Source organism: Barbus barbus (assembly GCF_936440315.1).
Source record: "Barbus barbus genome assembly, chromosome: 19".
In the NCBI taxonomy this organism is placed as follows: domain Eukaryota; kingdom Metazoa; phylum Chordata; class Actinopteri; order Cypriniformes; family Cyprinidae; genus Barbus; species Barbus barbus.
In genome coordinates, this window is record NC_136747.1 from 27,366,073 (window position 1) to 27,384,430 (window position 18,358).

The 18,358-nt window shown below is 39.1% G+C and overlaps 1 protein-coding gene across 3 annotated transcripts in view; it reads right to left on the reverse strand.

Moving 5' to 3' along the window:
* Positions 1 to 1,423: 1,423 nt before the first annotated feature.
* LOC306885624 (NACHT, LRR and PYD domains-containing protein 12-like) overlaps positions 1,424 to 18,358 on the reverse strand; it is a 46,925-nt gene continuing 29,990 nt past the window's right edge. Inside the window, exons 8-12 of one of the 3 annotated variants that reach the window (XM_079442275.1) lie at positions 12,945 to 13,118; positions 12,423 to 12,596; positions 4,332 to 4,505; positions 3,868 to 4,041; positions 1,424 to 2,490 (exon numbers count right to left, since the gene is read on the reverse strand). In XM_079442275.1, coding sequence (XP_079298401.1) covers positions 2,475 to 2,490; positions 3,868 to 4,041; positions 4,332 to 4,505; positions 12,423 to 12,596; positions 12,945 to 13,118 — 712 coding nt within the window. In that variant the 3' untranslated portion in view covers positions 1,424 to 2,474. The remainder of the gene's footprint in view (positions 2,491 to 3,867; positions 4,042 to 4,331; positions 4,506 to 12,422; positions 12,597 to 12,944; positions 13,119 to 18,358) is intronic. The other 2 variants (XR_013785566.1, XM_079442276.1) reach the window with 2 other exon arrangements.

The window sequence follows — 18,358 nt, forward strand, 5'->3', positions numbered from 1 at the left end:
CGACCAACAATGTTTCCATAATGCTTACAAGAATACATCTGAAATAATTAGAGGTGCAATTAGCATCACGCTACATTGAAAATGTATGTAATTATGAACGTATTTGCTCAAAACCTACTTTAAATCATCATCGAGTGCTTGTAATAACTTCCGATTGTGATCTAAAATGGATTTTGATTCTAGTTAAATTAATTTCAGTATATTTATCCGCAACTCTTTTGTAACGTATTTTATTTTAACACGCATGTATCAGAACCCTTCAAATAAGAATAAAGATAATGTTGAACTGAGATTTTGCAGCGTTTGCGGCATTGTGACATGTTTAACTCTGCCAATTCTACATGCATATATGATATTTGGCCGCCTCAGCAAGCTAAAATCTTGATAATGAAATTAAAATTATTATTATTATTCTTGAAATAAAGAAATACAGTTTGATGTAGTGGGACTTCACTACACAGACAATGGTCATGTCACTGAAGATATTTTGCATATCTTGCTCCACTTTTCTAATTACACTCCATATTGTCTTTCTCCATCTTGTCCATTCTCATGCATAACTGATTTACCTTGGTTTCAATGAGAAGACTGATGAGGCTTTCATCATCCTCTTCTACTTGTGGTGGTGGTAAATCATTCAAATCACCATCCTCCTCCAGTAATGCTGCTTCTCCTTCAAGTTCCAGAGACAGACTACTAAAGGATCATATAAGAACCAATTCAAGAACTCAGCAAGTTGTAAAAGGTCTAGTAGTGAAGTCTGGGTCTGTACCCACATCAGCCTCAGCAGGAGATGGATCCATCATTTTAAACTTAACAATTGAAAATGAACAATGATTTCATTGTTCCCCCCCCCCCCCCCCCCCATAACCTGCCTTTTGGGGGGCTTTACTCTCAGGGTGAATGAAAGGATGCTTAGTTGCCTTTTATCCGAGATGCAATGATTAATGCATCCATGGCCAGGATATAATTATAAAATATGACATGATTTTAAAAGTTTATAACATCAACTATGCAATACACTTGAATTAATTTAGTGCTAATAAAATTATTAAGCCTATTGGAGAGAGATATATTTATAATGTGACAATATGTCAGTCATCGTGTGATAACGAAAATATGACTAGGCCTAGACTACTTGTTCTGAGCAGATGTTGTCAGTGAACAGGCTGTAAAACTGTTGGCTAAGTAACAGACACTCATGAAAAACTGATGTTAATTATCTGGGAAACATTCTCTAACAGCAGTCAAGTTGTCATAATATTGTTTGTGTCAAACAAGTTGTGAATTTGCTGTAACAGGAGATCATTACTTACTTTGTGCTCAAAGTGATGCTTTTTCATTGGTTGTTGCGTTAAATCTTACCCAGATACAATAGTGCTATTTTCTGATTGGCTATTGTGTAGCCTACTTCTTTTTTTTTGATTGGCTGATAAGTGGCAGGCTCGACTAAGAACTCCAGGGGAGACGCGCTTGAATCCTGCCTGTTCCATAGGGAGAGCGGCGCGGCCAGAGAAATGTTGGGCGCTGCGGTATATTAAATATATTATAAATAGTTTTTTCTGCGTGAGAAATACAATGTGTGGCGGGAGTGCGTGACAATAGACCGAAATGAGTGACTGTCACGCTCAATGCGTGACACTTGAGAGCCCTGTATTCTACTCCCAGAAGGTACCTGTTTGGGTGCCAATCATATGCAAAAGATTTCTTATGGTCACACAAATGATAGAGGGGATCCATACATCCAAGAGCAGAGCTAAGTGTATTCTTAGAGCCAATAACATATAAACAAACAAGTTGAATGTAGATTAACAAAGATTCAAGAGCAGCTATATCTGTAAAATGTCACATCAAGCATTTTAGTTCAACCATATATAGTTCAGGCATTAGTAAAGTAAATTTCTCATGAAGACAATTTAAGTAAAAGGTAAGTATTTTGCAATGGTTCAACAATTCAGCAGTTGTATATCAGAAGTCCAAAATTAAATGCTCCGAACCACAAAGCATAGTACAGAAAAGAGACGATCAAGATACAAGTATCAAAAAATTATTGTTGTCTCTCTTATAAGGATAGCACTTCCTTTAGAATCCTCCATAGTTCCCCCTTGAGGTAGGGAGTTGAGTTACAACAAACTGAAATGGAAGAGTTACCATGAATGTTACAGGTGCAGTTTATGGATTAAAATGTGTATATATTTCATACAACAGATCTATAGGTTTGGATGTTTTGTTAATTACATTTATTACTGCAAAATTAAAGGCGCTTTGCTTTCAATTTGCGCTTCGTGATAATTAAGATTGAGTGAATGTAGGCAGTCATAGATAAAGGGCCCCTGAAGAGATAAAGGCCAGGGGAGATAAAGCCCTTTAAAATCTGAATGTGGCTCTGACTGTGGTTTGTGTCTGTTGATTCTGTTGAATGCAATGTCTGTCTGTAGTGGCTGTTTATTCAGCATCATCTGATCCAGGGAAGTTCAGAAGTTCAAACATCTTAAAAAAAAAAAAAAAAAGTGTTAGACATTACTGCATTGTCCACTTTAGAAGAAATAAAGCAAACAATTATGTGTGTGTGTGTGTGTGTATATATATATATATATATATATATATATATATATATATTAGGGGTGGAACGGTACACAGATGTCACGGTTCGGTACATACCTCGGTTCGGGGGTCACGGTTTGATACGATTTTGGTACAACAGGAAAAAAAAAATCTACTTTGCTCGGTTTCTTTTCGTTTATTTTGAACAGACAGTAGTGTAAATTCAAATTTTTCCAAACTAGATGTGAAAATACTAAAAATTATTACATTATGCTATATATATATATATATATATATATATATATATAAAAAATCTGTTTTGTTTTCATTGTGAGTGTATACAAATAAAGCAGACCTTTATACAATGATGCATTATTAATAATACGATAAGTATTTAAAGTTGATTCTGCTGGTATAAGGAAACAGTTGAAGTGATCGCGCCGGCACACACAAACACACAAAACATATTAGTTTCAGCATTGCTAACTTGACAGTGCAGTTGGTACTTTATCAAAATAAAATACAGTGCACCAAACATCAGCGCGCCTGCCTCTGTGTCACCGTTGGAACGCGACTGAAATACAAAGCCTATAATTTACATAATAAATAATAGCTTAGCATTCAGATACTTCGCAAATATGGAAATATTATGGAATATTTGGATTTGTGCCCGAATGAGAGCACAAAGCTCCATTTCGCAAACAGTTGAGTGCGCAAGCCTCCTTTGTCAGTCTATGTGAATCAGCACATGGTCACTGTCTGGGGACTTTGTTTGCAAGTGCGCAACTCATGGCATTCGCTGTGCTTCTGCTGGCGGTTATCAAACAGAGTTGCATTACTGCAGGATTGAGGGTGAATTGCCTGTATTCATTGTAAGGCCTAATGCACTGAACCGAGATGTCTGTACCGTGATGGTTCAGTACAAATACATGCATTGTTCCACCCCTAATATATATATATATATATATATATATATATATATATATATATATATATATATATATATATATATATATATATATATATACACACACACACATATTCAGGATTTGACCTTTGACCCTTACCCATAATCCAGTATGACTGTACTCTTTAAGTTTCACATTCCATTACTATTATATTACATTACTATATTCTTCCCTTGAAAAAACAATTAATAATACGATTTTAATTTAATTTAATTAAATATATATTTTGCATTACAATTTACTTATTTAAACAACAGCGGGTCAAACCTCAGATATGGTCTTCACTGCAGAACTTTTCTTAATAGCAATATACAGCAACCAATTAAAATTAACATTCTTAATTATCACTACTCACTGAAGGATCTCCAGTTTATAATGTGGATCATCCTTCAGATCAGAGAGCAGCTTCACATCTGAGTAACTTAGTTTATTCCATGACAGATCCAGTTCTCTCAGGTGTGAGGGGTTTGATCTCAGAGCCGAAGCCAGAGCAGCACAACCTTCATCTGTGACTCCACAATCACTCAACCTGTAGAGAACAATAACACCCTTCAGTCTCTCAGTTCATGATCTACAGCTCAGATAAGCAGCAACTTTAGAGTCAGAAAAAGATTAATACACCGCAAAATTAACAGACATAGTCTAAGGTGCATAACCACTTCTGTACATGGTGCTTGAGGGTGCTCAAGGGTTAAGGGCTGTTAAAGATTATTTTGCATTTTTAATGTCTTCTTAGCTTTTGTGGTAATATTGTTTTATTGTAAATATTTTTTATTCACAGTGGTAGAAAATCAAAAAGGTGTTGAGATGTTGTCTTACCTCAGTATCTCCAGTCTACAGTCAGAACCCTTCAGTAAATCAGAGAACACATTCAATCTGGAGTCTCTTAGTTTATTTCCAGACAGATCCAGTTCTCTCAGGTGTGAGGGGTTTGATCTCAGAGCCAAAGCCAGAGCAGCACAACCTTCATCTGTGACTCCACAATAACTCAACCTGTAGAAAACAATGACACTCTTCAATATCTCAGTTCAAGATCTACAGCTCAGATAAGCAGGAACTTCTCAATCAGAAACAGAGACTTAATCTACAGTATTAACTAGTAATTAACTGGTTCAGTGGAAGGTTCAGACCTTCTTCTACATGGTGCAACATTATAATTAAAGGGTCATAAAACCCTAAAACAATTTTTTTGAGATGTTAACATATATCTACAGGTTGTACATCACTGAAAACAACAATAGCATTCATTATATCCAATATTAAGGGAAAAAGTGGTTATTTATAATTTTTTTTGAGCAATTTCGCTCTTCTAGTTCAAAAACCAAAGTTGAACCTACGTCACAAGAAGGAGAATAAACTCTTATGATCCAATCACTGTGCTGTATTATGCATGAGGTTGGTTGTATTACAGCGGAGAATTCAAATCTTTTGAAAGAGCTTCCACGCTGTTGGTTAATTTCTGTAAACATGACCGTCACAATATTTAATATGTAACAACATGTGGAGCACGCATGAGAGAGCAGTTTCTGCGCTGAATGACGCAATGAGTTTAATGACACTCGCTGCATGAATCATAGTTTATATCTGGACCGGAGCAAGCGTGTTTCAAGTTTCAAGTGTTTCTGTGTTAGTGAGCACTTCTCCTTTGCCGAGATAATCCATCCACCTCACAGGTGTGGCATATCAAGATACTGATTAGACAGCATGATTATTGCACAGGCATGCCTTAGGCTGGCCACAATTATAATTGTAATAAACCTAATATAATTGATTATTATTTGCACATTGACATTACTTTTGTTATTAGACATTGATTCTGGCCACAATGTTTTCTATATACCTGTTTTACTTTTATCTCATATTTCTTGCCATTTAAAGATTATGTATATTGGAGTCTTATGTCCATTTATTATTTATTTGGTAACCATATAATAAGTGAAAATGTACAAATGTTCAGTCTCAAGATTGCATTGGCATCTGCTTAATTTAATAGATATAAAAATCTCTATATTTATCCATGTTCATCAATATTCTATGAAACCCCTAAAAGGACATAGTGATGGAAAAAATATGATATGGGAATATGAGAAGAAACAAAAAACAATATTTATTTAGTTCTCCCACAAAATGCAGCGTTCCCTTTTTTAAAAGATTTATTTTTGCAGTTTTTGCCTTTATGACAGGTCAGAAGTTAGACAGGAAGCAAAGTGGGAGGGAGAATGGGGGACAGGATCAGGAAAAGTCCGTGAGACAAGACTCAAACTCGGGACACCCGATGCGCAACTGTCAGCATCGTTCTCTCGACACTGTGGCTGAAAGCCACTTTAGGGAAAACTTATTTTCTCTGAAATTCTGAAGCCTTATTGAATCGCGCTATTACATCTGCAATAGCCAATGGCATTTGGCTGTTCCAGCGGTGGGCAGGGCCATCCGATATATATAGCTCAAAGTCGAACGCCATAATCTCAGAATTTTTCTCCTTTAATCTATGGTGTCTACCAGAATTCTCTTATTTAAAAAGATCTTAAAGTTCCAGTCACTTGATCACTCATGCATAGACAATTTCCATATCAGCAGTCCCTTTCCTTAAAGCAGCAGCCAGCCATGTGCACAGCACAGAAAAGTTCCAGTCACTCATTAACAGTGTTGGGGAAAGTTACTTTTAAAAGTAATGCATTACAATATTGCGTTACTCCCTAAAAAAGTAACTAATCACGTTACTATTTTGCTACTTTTGCATCACTTTTAAATATGAGCAGGGCTTGATTGTGTCAGGGAACTGTCCTGTGTGTGTCATGTGTTCCTGCCTCTTGTGCCCATATTTGGTTTGTTTCCTGTCCTGGTTAATGTAATCATTAGTTAATTCTTGTCTAGCCGTGTTCGTCTCGTTATCTATGATTTACCTGTGTATATTAGTCCTGTCTGTTCAGTTAAACTTCTTCTGGTCTACTCGTTATCCCCGGTGTTGGATGTCTGTGTCTTACCCTGCCTTGCCTTGTCTTGCCCTGCCTTGATGTCAGTAAAGTGTGTTATTTGAGTTTATATCCTCGTCTGCGTGTTCCTGGTTCCTCCCTCGTGTGTGCACCGTGACAGAAGACCAGACCAAAACAGTAAGCGGCGCCCTTTCACCTCGTTTTGTTTTCCGTTTTTCAAAAGTCTTGTTTTGTTCCTGTTTTGTTTGTCCCTCGCGGCATGGAAGTCGCCACTCGTCTTTCTGCCCTAGCCCGCGTCAAGTGGGCGTGGGAGTTCGGCAGGATTGCCGCGAGTCCGCTGGCCGCGAGCCCTCAAGTCTGCCGATCGCGGGAGAAGTTCGCCGCCGCCCGCGGCTCCCAACCTCGCCGCTCACACCGAGCCCGCCGTTCGCGGGAGTTCACGCCGCCGTCCGTGGCACACCGAGCCCGCCGTTCGCGGGAGTTCACACCGCCGTCCGCGGCACACCGAGCCCGCCGTTCGCGGGAGATCACGCCGCTACCTGCGGTTCACCCAAGTCCGCCGTCCGTGGGGAAAGCCAACCCACCATCGGCGGCTCCCCCGATTCACGCCGCCGTCCGCGGCTCCCCTGTGCACGCCGCCGGTCCGCCTCTGACTCAATGCCCACCGGATTGCCGCTGACTCAAGTAGAGCTAGTAGAGCTCTGGGTGGAGTGGGTGGGCCGAAGAAGGATGCCATGGCCACAGTTACCACCTGCCATGGCCTCCTGAGCTCCCTGCTCCGCCATGGGTCCTGTCTGTCTGTTCCGCTCTGGAGGTCCCCGTCCTGTGGTCCGTGTCTGTCCTGAGAGGCCTCCAGAGCGCCCACCCCCCCCCTCTCCGATGGAACTGTTAAGGCTCGGGACGAGCCTTTCGGGAGGGGGGAGTTATGTCAGGGAACTGTCATGTGTGTCATGTGTTCCTGCCTCTTGTGCCCATATTTGGTTTGTTTCCTGTCCTGGTTAATGTAATCATTAGTTAATTCTTGTCTAGCCGTGTTCGTCTCGTTATCTATGATTTACCTGTGTATATTAGTCCTGTCTGTTCAGTTAAACTTCTTCTGGTCTACTCGTTATCCCCGGTGTTGGATGTCTGTGTCTTACCCTGCCTTGCCTGGTCTTGCCCTGCCTTGATGTCAGTAAAGTGTGTTATTTGAGTTTATATCCTCGTCTGCGTGTTCCTGGTTCCTTCCTCGTGTGTGCACCGTGACAGATTGTTTGTGTTTAATATAAGAAGTTCTATTTATAGCAAATGTAAAAGCCCTTTCACACCAAAAAGTGTCATGAATAAACCTCAGGTTGAAGGAAAATTCACATCTGTACAGTTGAACACAGAAGGTTCAACACTCTTCAGCAATAAAAAAAACCCCAATGAAGCACAATTGTTAGTTTATCCAAGTCATTTTTGCTTAGTATGGTTGAACTGGATCAAAGCTCAGCAGAAAAGACATTGGTTAATAAAATGGGATTAGATACATTTGTGTTATTTAACATTTAATTATTGCAGGTTTACGTCATATTCTGAGTTTGCATTTCACTGTTTTAATTCATTTTGAGGAATACTAAATCAGTTTTTTTGCGAGTGAGATGAATTAATACATGTTGACATTTAGTCTAGAACTACAGTAACATCATGTTCACACAGTCATTCAAATAAATAGAAATATTCCAAGAGTCGATTATTCAAAAATAACTGTTTTTATCTGATCATATAGCCTAACAAGTCATGGGTCTGAGTGCAGTTATTGGATAGATTGGAGATTAATCCTAATAAGCATGCAGCTACAATTAAAACCATTGAATTAAAATACATTTAAAACAGTGTATTTCAATTCAGCAGCGTGCAGATCCTCGTTTATGTCAGACTGTGGCGACAGCAGGGCGGACAATCGCTCAGCTCGCTCACATAATGTACCATATATCTATTTGAATTTTTGAATTTTGAATTTATTTTATTTGATCAGGGACAATGCACAAAAAATATTAGTCTAAAAAAAGAAGAGATGTCATGTGCCAGGTTATAGCAAAAAATGCTAATTTCCACCCGCAGTCCCTGGACAGGTTGATATTATACTTAGGCTACACAAATTCATAAAATATATACAAAATAATACATGGAAGCATTACTTAACTCACATCATAAAAATACTCTCCACTTCTGGAATCTATCACTCACTCACTCACAATTTACACCATTCATATCACAGTCATTCAGTGATATCATTATCATTATAACGGAAAACATATTTTATGAAATAATGTCTTATCACGAGAAAATATGTTGTTTTAATGAGAAAAGAGCTCGTTATTACAAGAAAAGATGTCATTTTAACGAGAAAAGATCTCATTATTACGACATAATTGAGTGGAAAAAATATTGTCTGCGGCAGCAATGCGTCACCGTATAGAGGAAACATGGATGCATTTAAATTGCACTTACATATGCATAAATAAGCCTAATGTATTGTTTTTAACATAAAACATTGAATACTGATATTGAAATAATTTAAAAACGAAAAAAAGTTGAGTGTCAAGTAACTGTTAATGAGTGAGTCATTGTGATTCAACTGATTCATTCAAACAGCTGATTCATTCAGAAACACAAGCATTTGACTGTGTTAATGAGTGAATCACTGAATCATTTACTCAACCGATTTGTTCAAATAGCTGATTCATTCAATAAGTAAACACCGTCCATTGCTCAGAAACGAACAACAGTGCTGTGATCTTTGTTTGGAACTATTTTCGTTGGAAAAATTGAGCAAAAACAAACAATATCATGTCTAAAATGTAAGTCACATTGCTTTACTGAACTTGTATAAAATTATTATTAAATGTTTGCAGGTACATTTTAGATATCATGCTGATATCTGCAGAAAAACGGTACTCTTTGTGTACTATAGACAGACATAGAAGTTAACTATATTAAATTATATAAATATAAAAAGCATACAGAAAAATTTTCGACGTCTACAATTTAGAATGCTTGGAATTTTGAGTTTTAATAGAATAATAAATCAACGTGCGTGCACTCTGTGTGTGATTTGGTGATATAGACTACTTGAAAATGTCAGACGATGCTGTAACGCACACCCCAGACTCGACTTGAGTGGAAAATGAATTCATCCGTGGTTGTGCGCACACTTGTTTGCTCATGAGCAAAGGTGTTTTTTCAGAGTCTAACTTGCAGACGCCAGACCACTGATTCGTTAAACCTGCTTTCTTGCCGTCTGTGTACTTCTGACTAGTTTCTAGTAAGTAACGAACATGTATCGGGAAAATGTATTGGAGTAAAAGTATACATTTTAATTAGGACATGTAGTGGAGTAAAAGTAAAAGTAAAAGTTGGCTTAAATATAAAAGCTCAAGTAAAGTACAGATGCTCCCAAAAGATACTTAAGTACTGCAACAAAGTATTATTACTTCATTACAATACACCACTGTCATCATTCAATCATTCAGATGATGTAAGGTGTGTATGGAGCATAGGAAAATTCCAATCATTCACTTGTTCACTTGACACAAGCAGCCCCTCACCTCAGGGCAGCAGTCCACTATAAACAGAGTAGAGAAAGTCACAACTGTTTACGCAATGCAAGGAGTCCCCTTCTTTCGAGCAGTGACCGCCCATGAACTAAGTATAGAGAAGTTCCAATCACTCATACATTTGCACGATGTAAGCAGTCCCCTGCCTCAGCACAGCGGTCAGCGGTGTACAGAACACTGCGCGGTTTTCAACCACTCGCTCTGTCTTACACGGCGCAAGCAATCACCTGTTTCAGTGCAGCCGTCAGTCATGTATAGAACACAGAGGAGTTCCAGTCACTCATTCATTCATGTGTTATAAACAGCCCCTGCCTTGGAACAGCGTTCAGTCGTTTATGGAGCAGCAAGACATTTTTGGAAAGCATGGAGAATTTTGCGGTTGCTCACTCACTCATGTGAGTAAAATCTCTCCTGAACGTGGTATTTTGCAGAGTGAAAGCTCAGCTAAGCCCAAGATGACAGAGATGTTATCCCTGCGCCTCCAGCCATGGAAACATCCTTTCATGATCACAAGAAACAATGTTTCATTTTGTGACTGGCATGCAGCCCTCACCACTGCAGACACTGCTGCGTCTATTATCAAGCTGCCTGAGCATATGGGAGGTGCTCCCAGCAGTATCAATTGCCTACACACTTTATTCTACACAGAATGGCTACACACTTTAGTTTGTTCACAGACTGCCCCGCTTCAGCAGCGTGATCACGTCAGAAGTGCCAGAGCAGAGAGCTACACTTTCACGGGCAGAAATTCTCTCTCCCCTGACAAAGCCAGTGGTCGTGATAGTGTCTAAGGAACAATGGGAATGTGGCTAGTACAGACGCTATTCCTTGGTTCTGGAAAAAGATAGTGGTATGTTTGGATTAAGATTGCTGAACCGAGCTCTGGTGAAGTGCGTTTAGAATGACCATGATGAAAAAGATCCTCGCCCATATTTCATAGCGATGAACCTGAAAGATGCCTACTTTCATATTCAGATAGCCCCTCAGAGGCTACTAGGGCTAATGGCAGCTGCAGCCTCTTTGCCATCTTGTGTTGCTGCATATGAGGCTGCTGCAGATATGTTCAAAGTACCACATCCCACGAAGACCATGGAGATCGGGCATTGTGTGGGCACTGTGCGTTGTGATGATGCAGACATCTCAACACATGCCTTAACTCATCATGAGTTTGTATGAGCAGAATATTAGAATGGGCAGAGTCGTCAGATGGATAGTAGTCACCACGGATACATCACAGTCTGCAGGAGACTTTGGAGGAGAATGCCCTTGACGAGTGCCTCCTTTGGTCAAGATAATGCCTTTATGCTGCATACAATTAGGGGGAGAGGCACTTTGTCTTTTTCCGATAGCACTGAAATGGTCCAACCAGCTGTGATCCGATTGAAGGGACCTTCTGTCCTGGCCGGGGGGGCACCACTTGGCACCCCAGACTGGAGCTATGAGACATGCATCTATGGTGGGTCAGTACGGAGTGAACCCACTGGTTGTTTCACAGACTGGTGTACGGGGATGAAGATGTGCTTAATTGTGACATGTCCATTATTTTAGCTTTTGTTGCTTCTCATAATGTCCTGAATTGTTGCTCAGTGGATAAACGCCCCCTAATAATGAACTTTCCTCGGGACACGGAATGATCTAGTTCTCCCCGCCCTCGTCTGACATCTGTATGGGACTACTAGTGCTCAGCGCACTGCCAAACTGCCCCTTTGAACCAGCTGAGGTGAGCAGCTTGAAAACACTCTCATTCATTCTCATACTGCACTCTTTAGATTGTGGGATATAGGTGGGGGACTTGCAAGCTCTCTCTATCAACAGTGCTTGTAACAACAGTGCTTAAGTGCTCTCAATGCCATTCTGAGCCCAGGTTAAAACACTACAAGCGTTTAATTCCCCAATCCAACCTCCAAAAACGAGGTGTACCAAAGGTGCACATTATGCCCTGTCCGTGCATTGAATGCACATGTGGACAGAATCAGTTCATTTTGCTTGTCCAAACAGCTCTTTGTCAGCTTCAGACAAAGAGACAGAGATGGTCACACTGAATAAGGGAAGCTAGAGGCCATATAACAGTGTCTCCGTCCCTCCTCTCAGGGAACCATTGTTACGTTGAGTAACCAAAGATGTCTTTCAGGGGACAACAAAAGTTTTCCTTCACCACAGAACTAAGGAATAATGTTCAACAACAAACTCAAAAACCACATGCATTTGTAAAACAGTTTATCATCACCTTCACAACATATCTAAAAAGGAAGATCAAGACCTACCTGTGTTGTGTTCCTGACATGATAAAATGCTACAGATGGATCCTACATTTTTATCAGAACTACAACTATAAACTATGTGTGAATATTTCTTTGTGAGTAACAGTGTGTGTGATTCTCAAAGAGACGGTTTACCTCAGTTTCTCCATTTTACAATGAGGATCCTTCAGTCCATCAGAGAGCAGATTCAGTCCTGAGTTTCCTAGTTTATTTCCAGACAGATCCAGTTCTCTCAGGAGTGAGGGGTTTGATCTCAGAGCTGAAACAAGAGCAGCACAACCTTCCTCTCTGACACCACAATAACTCAACCTGTAGAGATCATTGACACTCTTCAATCACTCGGTTCAGGATTAACAGCTCAGATAAGCAGGAGCTTCACAATCAATATAATAAAAAGTCAAAATATTTACATTTTTATTATACGAGTAGTAGCCTAAAGTCGTCAACACATCTATATATATGATATGAAAATAATTCTCACTTCTTCACATTCAATGTTCACACTATCAAAAATTATTCCACTTGAAATATAATGTTAACTGACAGTATAGTTGCTTCATCTTTTTGGCTTTTGTGGTAATTTTGCTTTATTGTAAATCATTCCTTATCCACGATGGGAGGAGAATGTAGGAGGATGAGATGATCATACAATCTTACATCAGTTTCTCCAGTTCACAATGAGCATTCTTCAGTCCATCAGAAAGCAGATTCACTCCTGAGTTTCCTAGTTTATTTCCAGTCAGATCCAGTTCTCTCAGGTGTGAGGGGTTTGATCTCAGAGCTGAAGCCAGAGCAGCACAACCTTCATCTCGAACTCCACAATTGCTCATCCTGTAGAGAACAATAACACTCTTCACTCTCTCAGTTCAGAATCTACAGCTCAGATAAGCAGCAACTTCACAATCAGAAACTTGATCCAAGACACAAATCCAGTCTAAGTTTCAGACCTACTTCTACATGAATGTTTGAGGGGGACATTTCAATATCACAAAAAGATCTGAATATTTTTTCTTTTAAGCATCCCAAAATCCTCCACATCTGTATGATATTATAACTTACAAAAATTTACTAAAAACTTATATAAGATGTGATTCAGAAAACATTTTTATAGATTACACTTTTGTCCCTGAAGGTCCATAACTTATGGAGCTTATAATATGACAAAACTATTTGAATTGTGTAAATTTGAATTATTGACAGTGTCATTTAACAAAACTTAATATAATGTGGCATTTAATATAGTTCTGAATTATAATTTTTTTTTACTTGAATAATGAACATTTGAAATTAAACAACGGAATTTTTTATGGCAGTTTTTTTTAATAGACATGTATTTTCAAACAGCGGATTTTTTGTTCTGAATTCTTTTACTGCAAATATCCAGTTTTAAAAAATACAGCTTCAAGTTTTCAAGATGAAGAAGAAATTCGGAATATCAAATTCAATATTTAAAATTCAAAGCACAGAAATTCAGATCGTAAAGAAAGTAGGTCAGAGGTCATCCACAGGGAAGAGTAGATGATCTCCGAAAAGTCGCTTAGGCTAGTTTTGTCCTGGCCACAACATATTAACTCGTGTGAGTGTGATAATATGTTGGGGCCACGAGATCATTTTGTCGAGGTAATCCTGGAATCGTCGCGCAGATAGCAAGCACACTCGGGCCGATTCTGGCTGAAATGCGGCACTTATGGAAGCAGAATAATGACAATAGTTTTTGAAACAAAGCATGCTGAATTCCACAAATCGAAAAAAAAAGATGCATTGCAATTAACAGTGCTTGCATTTGAATGCCTTGTATTTCCAGAGCTTGCATTTATAGGTCCTGAAATTTAACATAGTTGTTTATTTAAGATGTGAATATTTCAATTCAAAATATTTCACACACATTTTCATAATTAAAAATTCAATAATTCATATTCACCTTACAGAATTCACTTCCGAAATATTAAATCTGTTTAAAAATACGATGTATAATATTCGACAGGTGGTAATTTTATTTCACTTTCCAAAGTCGCTGCCACAAATTCAGTGGTTAAAATTCGGCAGAAAATTCAGCGTTGCACATCCGGGACCCGCAGGAATAGCAGTAGAGCACCGATGCATGATCTCCAGCTGATGTCAGCCGCTCACCAGCAGGTGGCGCAGGCGGCTGTTGATGAAGGCCATATGTGGATGAAGTCATTCATTTACAAAAACTGATTTGCAGAAATGGAGCAAGCGCTAAGTAGAAGTTTTGATTATTTTTTATTCTTTATTTCGGTTGCTTAGTTTCTGTAACTCTGTATCATGGCTTGTGTGACTGTGCTGTAATACTGGGGTTCCCCTCATACTCCAGGATTCTCCAACGACGCGTAACGCGCCTCAGTGATAACTAATACACTGATATAAGACCTCAGATCTCAGAACACACTGAGGTCTTATATCAGAGTATTATTCTGCTTCCATAGGCACTGTCGGCTCAGTCTCGACATCGGTGAGAAGATAATGGGCCAGAGCCGCGCAGACTCTACAAAACACTTCTGGCTGACAGACGGCTTCTTCTATCTGGGCCGATCTCGGCTGAAAGCTGTTGTACGCGCGGCAGGTGCACACTCGGTGTAGTTGTGTGTATCTACCTTCGGCCCAAATTCATTTAGTCTCTGGCGGGCCGCTGCTAGAATCAAGGAGATCAGCGCCTGAGAGAAAGATCTGGCGGTTAATCCTGAGGAGATTTCGGCGGGAACAGTTCTCAAGAGGAATACTTCAGCTGCAAAAAGTTAGTTATTTAATTTATTTAATATTCAGTCGCGTGTTGTTTGATGTTTTAAATGCCACGAAGAGTATTTAGATAGTTTCTATTAGGATGTTTAAGATGATTGCATACGGATATATTGAGTGTTGATGAGTAACGTTAGGCCTAACTGTTAGGAGCGGTCTCTTTAGAAAAAAAAAAGTTTTTTTTATATAAAAAACGATGAGCTGTATCCAGTGCATGATAATGTTAGCTAATTAAATTTTAATAAGTTAAATTCTAATTTGTTTGCTAGAATTCATTCGATCGTCTTTTTCAACGAGTGATTGCTATTGAATCATAGGAGTCGACTCCGCTGCTGGAGCCATAAATATCTATACGGGTGACTCTCTGGTTTGATTCACTTAACCATTCAAATGAGTCATTTGTTTGTGAATCAAACTGAGCACGCTGTTATAGCACCTGCTAAGTTTAAGTTTCCACTGCTGAATTGAATAATAATATTTATCTTGTGGTAACACTGCCGTGTGGTAAGCTCTGATACAGAAAAACACTTTAGATACGTAAGAGAAAGCCGTAAAATGTAAGTGCATCATGTTTTGTTCTTTTTGTTCCTAATCTGTCTGCTGGTTCAGTTTTTAGAGTGAATGAACTTTTGAAGCATCTACGTATATGCAGTATAAAGGTACTTGTTCTACTGTGGTGGGGATTATTATGAGCAATTTTTTTTTTTTTTTTTTTTTTTTTTAATCTGAACACTTTATATATGTAATCTGACTTTATTTATTTATTTATTTATTTATTTTTTTACAGAAATTCTGAGCTGCTGCTTGAACTTATGCATGAATATTCATCAAACATATGAGGTGCGAATTCTGGGTCTGGTCCTAATGACTGTAAAAAACTGTAATGCTTAAGATTTAATAATTACCTTACAATATATATTTATACATATATTTCAAGGCTGCAATTTGGAAAACCTTTAATGCTGCTGAAATGGAGGTCAAGGGGACTATGAAGAGGTGGCAGATCAAAAGGGTGGACTTCAGGAGGCAGACACACTCTGTGAGTTTAAAAGTCCCATCTCTTTAACCTTCCATACACGTGAGACACTATCACATTTCTATAATTCAAATCCCTTAAAGTATTTTTATGCTGCACCAATTAGTTTAAGCAGCAACACTTCCCATAATATCTAAAGTACTTGTTAATTTGTAAGAAGAATGCTTATATTAGTCCCTTATTTACTGTCTCACCCTTATCCCTAGGCTACAGTAATCAGCTGATCCAGCCGGTATCCAGACCAGACGGTGGACCTGCTCCTGGGAATGACCACAACACATCTCTGAATGTCAGCGGAGACCATGTCAACTAGATGACAGATCCTTGTGAAGACCTCATTGATGGCCCCAGCTAGGGATGGAACGATTACCGGTTTAATGATAAACCACGATAAAATGTCCTGGCGGTTAGTATTATCGTTTAAAATTTAATTATCATTAAAACCGTGTTTGATTATCGTGATTTTGAAAACTCGCGGTAAAGTCACGGGGAAGTCGTGGCCTAATGGTTAGAGAGTCGGACTCGTAATCGAAAGGTTGCGGGTTCGAGTCCCCGGCCGGCAGGGATTGTAGGTGGGGGGAGTGAATGTCCAGCGCTCTCTCCACCCTCAATACCACGACTGAGGTGCCCTTGAGCAAGGCACCGAACCCCCAACTGCTCCCCGGGCGCTGCAGCATGGCTGCCCACTGCTCCGGGTGCGTGTTCACGGTGTGTGTGTGTGTTCACTGCTGTGTGTGTGTGCGCATTTGTTCACTACTCACTGCTGTGTGTGTGCACTTGGATGGGTTAAACACAGAGCACCAATTTCGAGTATGGGTCACCATACTTGACAATACGTCACGACTTTTTTTTTTTTTTTTTTAATCCAATCCAGCCAGCATCAGTCTGATGCAGGGGCAGCATGCATCGTTGTTTTTTTGCACGAGATGAAATGGCGGAAGGCAGTGACAGCGCTCGGGAGATTTTTCAGCCATCTAAGAGGACCAAATCGGAGGTCTGGTCGTACTTTGGCTTTTACAAGAGTCCTGAGGGCAATTTAATCGAGGACGGTCACCCTGTCTGCAGATCATGCAAGAAGGAAGTCGCTGCAAAAGGGGGAAACACGTCAAATTTGCCGAGCCATCTTCGCGATCACCACCCACTGTTATAGAGCGAATGCAAGGTAAGTTAACATTTACCTCAATACCAAAATTAACTTTGGAAAATAATTGGACAAAAAATATTGATTAGAGATAAAAATTTAATTATCTCACTTGTAATTAACGCAAAGCTTCCGCAAAGAAAAGTTCGCAGTGGCTTTGAGTCAAGACGATCAAACACATCCAAACTTCTAACTATTTCATTTATAGAATAATGTATTGTATATTCGTAGTAGTAAACTTATTACACATTATTTTTTTATCTATAATAATTACGGGGACATGAAACATTGAATTGAAATTAGTGTTTTAAAATCTTACCCGTTTATAAATCCATTATGTAGTATAAAGCAATCGTCCAGACAATATGATCACAATTATAGTAGATCAATATGAAGCAATATTATAGTAGTATTAATATTAAATTCCTCTGATTTTATTTTCAATACAATCCAAAACTGAGACGCAAGACGGCAAGTTGAATTTGAATGAAACGAGAGAGCGCGAGCAGGAAATGCAGCAGTGATACGAGAGACATGAATGCGCGCTGTTATAATGCGTCGCTAATGACAACAGTCATTATAAAGAAGAAAATGCAGCAGAACAGAATCGATATTCCAGTAGAGTCATCTGACCCAACCAACTTATTTTGTTAATTTAAAGTGTGTTTGTGTGTCTAAGTGATTTATTATTATTATTAGTAGTATTGTTACTGATAATATCATTGATGATGATAACAATAATAATTAATACTAATATTGGTCATACACACACATGTATAAGCGAGTGAATATTATTATTAATGATAATGCATTTGCTATTCCCTTGTTTACAGAGGGGGCGTGCAGCAGGCAAACCCAGTGGTGGTTCTGGTGGTCCCTCGACTCCCTCCTCATCTACAGTTGTGACACAGACACTTGAACAGGCATTTAAAAGGCAGACTGCTTATGCACCCACATCAAAAAATGCTCAAGACCTCACTGCAGCTATTTCATATTTCATTGCAAAGGACATGATGCCATTTCAAATTGTTGAGAGGCCTGGTTTTCAGAGGCTAATGAAAGTTGCTGTACCACACTACAAAGTGCCATCACGAAACTTTTTTTCCAAAACTGAAATACCAAACCTGTACAACCAGG